At 41.0% G+C, this 10184-nt stretch overlaps 1 protein-coding gene across 3 annotated transcripts in view; it reads left to right on the top strand.

The window, feature by feature from the left end:
• Window positions 1-57: 57 nt before the first annotated feature.
• LOC126932605 (histone H2B type 2-F) overlaps window positions 58-10184 on the top strand; it is a 58076-nt gene continuing 47949 nt past the window's right edge. For 2 of the 3 annotated variants that reach the window (XM_050751668.1, XM_050751650.1), the window contains exon 1: window positions 58-502. In XM_050751668.1, the coding sequence (XP_050607625.1) occupies window positions 126-502 (377 nt within the window). In that variant the 5' untranslated portion in view covers window positions 58-125. Of the gene's footprint in view, window positions 503-8743; window positions 10135-10184 lie in introns of those variants that run through there. The other variant, XM_050751660.1, reaches the window with a different exon arrangement.

Here is a 10184-nt window from a genome sequence, read left to right as displayed (position 1 = left end):
AATAAAAACGCAGCACTTTGTGAGTCCTCATTTGCATACAAGCTCTATAAGTAGCGCGTAACCAGCCCTTTTTGTGGTAGTCGGGAATTACTTCTTTCAGTCTCTGTTGCATTTTTCGCGCAAAAATGCCGGATCCAGCAAAATCCGCTCCTGCTCCCAAGAAGGGCTCCAAAAAGGCTGTTACGAAAGTGCAGAAGAAGGACGGCAAGAAGCGCAAGCGCAGCCGCAAGGAGAGCTACTCCGTTTACGTGTACAAGGTGCTGAAGCAGGTCCACCCCGACACCGGCATCTCGTCCAAGGCCATGGGCATCATGAACTCCTTCGTCAACGACATCTTCGAGCGCATCGCAGGAGAGGCGTCCCGCCTGGCGCACTACAACAAGCGCTCCACCATCACGTCCCGCGAGATCCAGACGGCCGTGCGCCTGCTGCTGCCCGGCGAGCTGGCCAAGCACGCCGTGTCCGAGGGCACCAAGGCGGTCACCAAGTACACCAGCTCGAAGTAAGGGTGTGCAAGGGACGCAATAGATCAACCACCTTACCCCAAAGGCTCTTTTCAGAGCCACTTCAGTAATCGAGATAGCAGCTGTAAACACTTGTCAGAGCGTTGGATAGCTTTTGGTCAGGTGGGGATTGTGACCATGGTCACGGATGCATTCGGGTTTAGGACTAAGGAGTTTCTTGTAATCCTGAAATGAGGTGGCCCTCCGTCATCCTCGCCCAGTCTTACACTGAGTTGCTAGTTACCTGTACTAAGAGATTAGAAAGGTTTGACTATCGTTCTGGGATGTTTTGGAGGGAGGGAGGGAGGGAGGCACGGGGGGTGGTTTCCCACCCCTTCAACCTTTAACCTGTATCTCGAAAGTCGTTTTCCTTTTCGTTTCTGAAAGTAATGAACGAGATGAGATTTCCTATACAGATGAGAAACCCTCAGTCCAACCTCTTTCTATTTCTTAGTGTTTTAATCTGTTTTCCTTAACCATATATCTAGAGGCGTCTGTCACAAACTTTGTTGAATATAGCCATGTGCTTTCGTCCCTTAGCCTTTTTGCAGGTCCTGACTTAGCCATCCTCCCCTAACTTCCATTCCAGTGACTTCAATCAGGGAGATATATTGCCACCTCCCCCACCCCCTGTGGAGTATTTGGCAATATCTACAGATGTTTTGGGTTGTCAGGTGGGGTGCTACAAGTATCCAATGGGCAGAGGCCGGGAGTGCTAAGCATAAGGCACAGGACAGTCTGGGGGGACAAAGCTACCTAGCCTATAATGTTGATCTTTGGTGATTGAGAGACCCCAGCGCCCAAAGACATCCCTAATCTTCAGGATTTAATCCTCATATCAATCAAACTTTTCCTTAACCCTACCAGTCCATGTTTTTGTTCTTGGTGAAAGCTGAGCACTTATAGGCTGTTTACAGGTCCTTCTCCACAAGAAAATACCTCCTCCAGGGCAAGGACCGTGTCTTGGTTCTGTAACAAACTTTCCCAATTATAAGAATCACCTTTGCGCTTGTTAAACCCGCTTCCAGGTGCTTATCCTGAGGTTTCCTGATTCAGCTAGACTGGAGGTGGGACCTGAGGAGGTGGTTAGTTTTTAGTGTTCTCAGGAGTGGGGATGTTTTAATAGGTGTTGGGTACTCAGGTTAATCGACCTGTGGGTGTGTCGCAGTCTTTGTGTCACAGATGTTCTGAGAAAGGAAACAATTTGAGGATGAGTGGAGGGGAATTTGTGGTGTAGAGAAGGCCACAGTTAATATGTGGAATGAATTTCTGAAGACCTCTCAGTTCAAAACTTGTATAACTCATCCTGACAAAAGCCAGTGGATGCTTCTTTTGCCAAATAAAATATGCCCTTGGTGCAACTGGAAAATCTTAGTTTATAATTAACTCGACAGCCTTTGAAATTAAGCCATTCTTGATAAATCTTGGGGGAATTAACAACTTTGTGCTTAAAATGAATTTTACTAATAATTTTTATGATGTTGGAGTTCAAATTTACACCCAATTAAAAGTTATATAAAATGTGGTATACATGATTTTTTTTCCACTAGAAAATTAAGATTCCCAGTTTAGTCATCTTTTTCTGATCACCAGACAAGAGGTCAGGGAAAGATAACTGAGAATCCAAAATTTCCATTGAAAGAAAATAAATAATATATAGCACATTTTCTGGTAGGAAAGGTTACTCAATAAGTGAGATGGCCGAAGTGGTCTATTTTCTATACAGTTGGGCCATAAGAGAGTCTATCCAATCTCCTCCTAGCTTAGGGTCCTGAAGTCAGGAGTTCATTTTTTCCTATGGATTAGGACCATGTCTTTCAGGGCCTTTTGAAGTTGTTAAAGCATTGTCAACTGGCTCAACTACACAAATACCATCATTTATTACCCATTGACCAAAAGATTAACTTCCAAATCCTCATCCTGAAACTAAAGGCCACCTATTATTTAACCAAAACTTACCCTCTTCACTTGTTCTCCCAAGTCCTCCAGCTTAGCCTAAATGTTCTACCGTCATGTAAAACATCCTAACTTTCTCTTCTGTGCTTTTATTACATTGTTCTGAGTTTTAGTACTCAGTCCTCTAGACTACTTGAAACTTATTATCAGTCTGTCAGTTCTTTAAACTCTTGTTCAAATCTCACTCTGAGAAACCTTTTCATCTCATTGTAGTTCACAGGGAAGTCTTTTCTTAAGGCCTCACTCCTTGCACAATGAACAATTGTGTAGCTTTGTAAACTGTAGCCTTATTCCTCAATTTCTTTTTCTTGTTTTTACATTTTCTTGTTTGTCTTCTGTTAGAGACATATGCTGCTTGGTAGTCCACAAAGGCTATCCCAATGCCTACTATAAAATAGCTTCTCAGTGAAAGTTTGTTGACTGGTTGCTCAGTCAACAGAACACTAGAAAATTGATCTGAGAGTGGTGGGTTCAAATACTCCAGTAAATATTTTTCTCTACCTTTTTTCTAACTTTTTTCTTCTTTAGCATGGATACTTTTTTTTTTTTTTTGAGATGGAGTCTTACTCTGTCGCCCCAGCTGGAGTGCAGCGCAGTGGATGATCTCAGCTCACTGCAAGCTCTGCCTCCTGGGTTCCCGCCATTCTCCCGCCTCAGCCTCCCGAGTATCTGGGACTACAGGTGCCCACCACCATGCCCGGCTAATTTTGTTTTTGTATTTTTAGTAGAGACGGGGTTTCACTATGTTAGCCAGGATGGTCTTGATCTCCTGACCACGGTCGTGATCTGCCCACCTCATCCTCCCAAAGTGCTGGGATTACAGGCATGAGCCACTGTGCCCGGCCAGCATGGATACTCTTGATTATTGCCCTTCATAATTATTTGCCCAGTTGACACAACTGTTACAGATTCAAAAATTCTCAGAATGGTAGAGTACTACACTTGGCATCTTCCCTTGAGCCAGTGTATCTACGTAGCCAAAATGATGAGATTCGAGTGGAGCTTTCTCACCGTGGTTTGAGGTGCTGGAGAAATGGTCTGCTTTTCTAGTGCCTTGAAAAAGGATGAGAAGAGAGGCACATTCCAGAAGACAAAAAAGGTATGTAGTATCAGGATAAGGGGCTTTAAATATCAGATCCAGAGAACACTGCACATGTAGAAATGGGCTTGACCTGGGTCAGGGCATTGAGATTGGTTACATAATCTTTTCAAGGATTAGTGAATGAGTTGGAGTATGTGTAGAAACCTACAAAGATGACAGTTTAATCTTTTGTCATAATTTGTAGACAAATAACGTATTTTAAAACTAGGTGCAGTTCCTAAAGCTGTTCTAAAAGTCAATGCAACTGAATTTGGAATTTAAGCATAGGACAACATATGGGAAATAAGTACATGACCTCTGTGGGATAGAGTTATCAAAGAATGTCAGTGTTCAACAAGGAAAAAACAAGCTTGTTTTGGAGAATTACTAGATATTATGGAAGTTTTTGTTTTTTTTTTCTACATTTGGTTAACTCCAGCTGAACTGTAACCGATCATATGACTTGGCAAAAATAGAAAACTTGATAAAAATCTTCTAGGTCCCACAATGTCAACATGAACAAACTTTTGAAAAGTAAAAGTAGGCTGTGTTTTCTCAGTATGTATTATCAAATATACGTTGAACATATAATTTTTGCCCCTCAGCCAGGTTGTAATATCTTCTTTTACTTTACCTCTTTAATAATTTTTTATTTGAATCCATTTTATTTTGAAAAAATAATGAGCTAGAGGATACAAAGATGTAAATGAATTTAAAAGAGAGAATTAAACTGGCATAAAGATAAATACAATTAAAGCAAGATGTGTTATTCCCAAAAGAGGAGTAAGAGGGAAATGTTATGTGAATTGAGAGTGAAAGGTTGCCTCTGGTTGGAGAGTTCAGGAAAATTCTGTGAGAACTTACATGGTACCAGTTATTGTGCTAAGTGATGGAGACACAAAGGTATCCATTCCTCAAGTCCATAAGATTCAACTGGAATTTTCTTTGTGACAAGTATATCACGTATCCTCTGGAATTTTTTTTTTTTTTTAAGATTTAGTTTTACCCAATTTTTACTGTAACCTCTTTCAACTTTTTAGTTGTCTGATTTGGGTAGATGGAATTCTCAATCATTCCATTTTTATTCTGTGATTAGAGGTTATTAATTCCTTACCCCATCATCCAGGTTGTAACATTTCCATTTACTTTAATACATCTCTTAAGATAACTTTTATTTTACTTCAATCGAGATTTTATTTTTTAATATTATATTGAACAGCTTTGGCTATCCCACCTTCCTACCTGCAGAGTGCAAAACAATTTATGCCCATCATACTCAGCTTACAGCATCACAAAACCCTTGGAGCATTGTTCACCATGGTCGTAGCTTGATTTTCTTGAGGCTGTCTTTTCTTGGGGTGTGATTATTATTTCTTTTCTCTCTCTCTCCCTCTTCCTTCTTTTTTTTGAGATGGAGTCTCACTCTGTCACCCAGGCTGGAGTACAGTGACATAATCTTGGCTCACTGCATCCTTTGTCTCTCGGGTTCAAGTGATTCTCCTGCCTCAACCCCCCGAGTAGCTGGGATTACACATGGCAGCCATCATGCCCAGCTAATTTTTATATTTTTGTAGAAGTGGGGTTTCACATTTTGGCCAGGCTGGTCTCGAACTCCCAATCTCAGGTGATCTGCCTGCCTCTGCCTCCCAAAGTGCTGGGATTATAGGTGTGAACCACCATGCCCGCCCCTTTTTTTTTTCTTCCAGACAGGGTCTTGCTCTGTCACCCAGTCTGGAGTGCAGTGGCATGATTACAGTTCATTGCAGCCTTGACCTCCCAGGCTCAGGTGATCATTCCACCTCAGCTTCCTGAGTAGCTGGGACTACAGGTGCATGCCACCATGCCTGGCTAATTTTTAGAGTTTTTTGGTAGAGATGGGGTCTCATTATGTTGCCCAGGTTGGTCTTGAACTCATGGGCTCAAGTGATCCACCTGCCTTGGCTTCCCGAAGTGCTGGGATTATAGACTGGTGTGACTATTAGAGTGGTGAGTGAATAAGCTTTTTCTTATTTTCCATATGCAATTTATCAGAAAATCCTCTTGACTCAAAATATGTCCAGTGTCTAACCACATCTCACCACCTTCACCACTGTTTCCCTGCTCCAAGCTTCCACATGTCGAATATTTGCAGTGGCTTTTTAAATGGCCTCCTTGATTCTGCTCTCTCCCTCCTGTATTTCCCACAAAGCAGCTAGAGTACACTTTTTGAAACATAAGTCAGATCATATCATTCCCTTACTCCTCCCCAACAGAAAACCCTCCGATGGCTTCAGCATCAAGGCCCACATTCACTTCTCTGACCTTCTCTCTTACTACTCCCTAGTTTGCTCCATTTCATCATAATTTTCTCTTTGTACTTCCTTGAATACATCAAGGCCCTTCTATCTCAGGATGTTTGCACTTGCTATTTCCTTTTCTCAAAAGGCTCTTCCCAGAAGTTACCTTACCAACTATCATTGAGGTCTTCCCTGAACATCTTAGGTAAGATAACAAGCCCCCTCCTCTTCTTTCCTCAGTTGTTGGTATTCCTTATCTCATAACTTTTTTTTTTTTTTTTTTTTTTTTCTGAGATGGAGTCTCACTCTTGCCCAGGCTGGAGTGCAGTGGTGCAATCTCAGCTCACTGCAACCTCCGCTCCCGAGCAGCTGGGACTACAGGTGTTTGCCACCAGACCCGGATAATTTTTTGTATTTTTAGTAGAGATGGGGTTTCACTGTGTTAGTCAGGATGGTCTCGATCTCCTGACCTTGTGATCCACCCCCCTTGACCTCCCAACGTGCTGGGATTATAGGTGTTAGCCACTGTGCCCGGCCTCTCATAACTTTCTTAATTTTTCCCCATATGCCATCTGAATACTAATGTATTTATTTACTTGTTTATTTCTGAATGAGACTGATATCCATAAAAATGATCTTTCCTTGTATACTTTAACTCCCTGCTTTCTGGGCGCATGGCTTCTCAATTAAAGGCTAATTTACCAGCTTCTCTTGCATCTGGGTTTGTTCAAAGTTTGGGGCCAATGAGATGTGAATGGAAGTTGTATATATTACTTCTAGTTTGTGCCGTAAAAAAGAATATGTATATGTTGCCCTTGCCCTCTTACCCTCTGCACTGGCTGGGGTGCAGATGTGATGGCAGGAATTGGGGCAACTACTTTGGACCGAGAGGCAGAAGCCCTGCGATGAGGATGGCAGAACTGCTTTGTTAGCCCTGGACTGTTACATTAGAGATAAATAAACTTGTATCTTATTCAAGCCACTGTTTTAAAAGACTTATTTGTTATAATAACTTAGACTATATCTGAGTAATACATCATTTGTCTCCCCTCCTACCTCCTCAGAATAAGTCCTACGAAGGTAGGTACTTTGTTTCATACACTGCTCTATCCCTATTATGTAGAACTATATCTGAAATACATTAGGCACTAAATATCTGGGATGAATGATGGATTCGAGAAACAGAAGTAATTGAGTACATGGGAAATGGGGTTGTATTTATGACAGGTGGAGCTCCAAGAGTTGAATTTAACAAGAAACAATTGAGTTTGAAATCTTTTGCCCTCTAAATTAGGGACAGCACAACACAGAATGAGGATTTGGGTGAAGTTGCAACCACCAAGGTCCACATACCAGGTTAGAAGCCTCAGAGTATAAGTCATTGGGTATTTAAGGACCTTACCTAAGCTAACTCAGAGGCAATATGAAGGGTAGTATTGACATTAACTGCCAGAAATCTCCTAAAAGAGTCAAGGGGTTATACCTGAGTCACAATTAGAAGGAACCTTGAAGATGGACAATTATAGTCCCTTCACTTTATGGAAGACTGAGACCCAAATAAGAGAGATCCCAGTGGTCCACTAACGTAGCTCTGGTAAGTTGCTGATAATTATTTAAATTATTTCAGGTTCAACATCACTGATTGCTATCACCGTTTTCAAGGCTAATATAATCTAATCTGCCTTGGTTCTGCTAAGATCTCCCTGTTTTTTTGTCTTAGTTCTTTTCTGTTTTTTTTTTTTTTTTTTTTTTTTTTTTTTTTCTAGAGGAAAAAAACAATCTACCTATCTGGATGCAGAAGAGGTAGTAAAAATAATACATATAACATAGCTTTCACATGATCACATATCATGCTGAAGGCATCTCAGGCAGCTGAGGTTGGAGATCATTTTAGGGTCATAAGTTCAGAGCTGAATCTGCCACATCAACAACAGATATTCTGGCTCTTACCACCTTGCCCATTTCTCCTCTTAGCACTGTTAGAGTAGTTCTTGCTGAGTAGGCACTATCTTGTAGTGGTGATGAACATCAGCTTTGAGTATAGCTTCCCCACGTAAGGACTGTATGACCTTGGAAAAGTTTCTTTACTACTTGTGATAAATAAACTTCCTTACAGCAAATTGATCCTCAAGTTATTCCCCTGTAAAATGGGAAAAATAGTGGAAACTATCTTCTAGGCTTGATATGAAGATTAAATGAGGTAATGTACCCAAAGCACTTAGTACAGTGGCTGAAACATGGTACATATTTGATCAGTGTTGCTCTTATTATTGTTATGGTTAGGAAGGCGCTTGCAAGAGCACTGTTGTACTTCCAAAGCACATTCCATTTTCCAGCAAGTGGTGCTTTAGTAGATTTCTGGTGACTTGAGAGTGACTTCCCTAGGCATCTTGCATTAAGGAAATAAGACCTTCTGTATTCTAGAAACACCATCCAGTAAGGCATTTTCACAATTTACTTGTAGGACCTTTGTTACGTAGAACCTTCAGTGTCTGCTACGTGGCCTATTAGGAAAAGAATAAATTAGGAAACAAAAGACTTTGAGTTACTAGTGTCTGTTAAACTAGTGCTCTATAAAGGCCGATATAATATTTGGCAAGTACCTTCTTTTTCTATCAGATGATGCTTTTAATACTTCACATCAATACTTTCAGAAAAAAATGAAATCATTTCATTAAACACTTCTTTCCTATTTCTGATTTTTGAGCGGAAAGCCCTTAATTTTGAGGATTTAACATAAGAACAAGTCAAGGGAATAGAAATTATCTGGAAAACTATTAGCTAGCATAGAGAAAATAATGTCTTACAGCCAAAAGAAGAATGTGCAAATAATTTGGGAAATGTTTAAACAAATTTAAAAATGGGGTTGGTGGAGTTCTGTCGATGATTTCTGAGTTAATCATTTCTGCTTGTTAAATTGTTTCCAGCATTTTCTAGCTGAAGTTACTGTTCTTGCCAACTACTCAGCATCCAACATTTTTGCAAGAAAACAAGATTTTTTCTCTTCAAATTACAATCCAAAGAGTGGCAAACAAGGAAGATGACAGAGTCTGAAGACCTTCAGATTTCTTTTCTTTGGTCAAGAACTCGTTACACAATGGATGACACATTTTAGGTGGTCCTACTAAAAAGACACAAGAATCTAGAGAGTATCTCACTGTCAACCAGTCCAAGGAACTTTGCTTTAGATGGCCAAAGCCAAAAACAGCAAAGTAGAAGAACTACTAGAGCTTTAAGCAGTTCCTTAGTATTTTTCCTTGGCTTATCCAAGCCTGGATACTGGTCCACTTTCCCAAAGATGGTAAAGAGGTAATACAGCTTGGGATTGGTTGGATACTGAGAGACAGAGAGAGAGAGAGAGAGAGATCAATCTAGGTACTGGGCAGCACTCGGCACTCAGAAGAAGCAACACTTGGAGCAAAAAATGAAGGATACAGATTAGTGACGTGAAGTCAGGAGCAAATGATCTCAGTTGCTTTACATGATCAAAGGGCAATAACTGCAAATTACCAGAGGGTAGGTGGAGATCCATACCACTTTTTAATATTAGTGTTTTTAACACCTAGGAATAGAATATATCTAAAGATAAAGGCTTGATTTCCTCACACCCGCCTTCTCAATGATGTTTTGATTTTGCAAAAGTCTTGGTTTCTAGTTTGTGGGATTAACATTTTTCAATGCATTGAAGGAAAATTCTTTAGGCCAGGAGGGAGTCTAAAACAGACTTCAGCCACAGCACAGATACAACCCTAGGCAAGGGTCATTCAGTGTTCTTAAGAAAATTCTAAATTCTAGGATGTGATGGTTAATATTAGGTATAAATTTGATAGGATTAAAGGATGCCTAGATAGCTAAGTATTGTTTCTGGGTGTGTCTGAGAGGGTGTTGCCAGAGGAGATTAACATTTGAGTCAGTGGACTGGGAGAAGACGACTCACCCTCAATGTGGGTTGGGACCATCCAGTTGGCTGCCAGGGTGGCTAGAACAAAGCAGGAGAAAGAAGTGGGCTAAGCTGGCTTGCAGAGTCTTCTGGCTTTCATTTCTCTCCTGTGCTGGATGCCTCCATCCATTCCTCCTGCCTTTGGACATGAGACTCCAGGTTCTTTGGACTCTTGGACTTAACACCAGTGGCTGGCCTGAGGCTTTTGGGCTTTCAGCCACAGACTGAAGTCTGCACTGTGGGCTTCCCCACTCTTGAGGCTTTTGGACTCAGACTGAGCCACTACTGGCTTCTTCCTCAGCTTGCAGACGGCCCACTGTGGGACTTTGCCTTGTAATCATGTGAGCCAATTCTCCTTAATAAACTCCCTTTAATATATCTATATCTAATCTATTATCATCTATAGATATAGGTATATGTCTCCCCTA

The sequence above is a fragment of the Macaca thibetana genome, chromosome 1, assembly GCF_024542745.1.
Source record: "Macaca thibetana thibetana isolate TM-01 chromosome 1, ASM2454274v1, whole genome shotgun sequence".
NCBI lineage: Eukaryota > Metazoa > Chordata > Mammalia > Primates > Cercopithecidae > Macaca > Macaca thibetana.
This window is presented reverse-complemented; position numbering and strand designations above follow the sequence as displayed.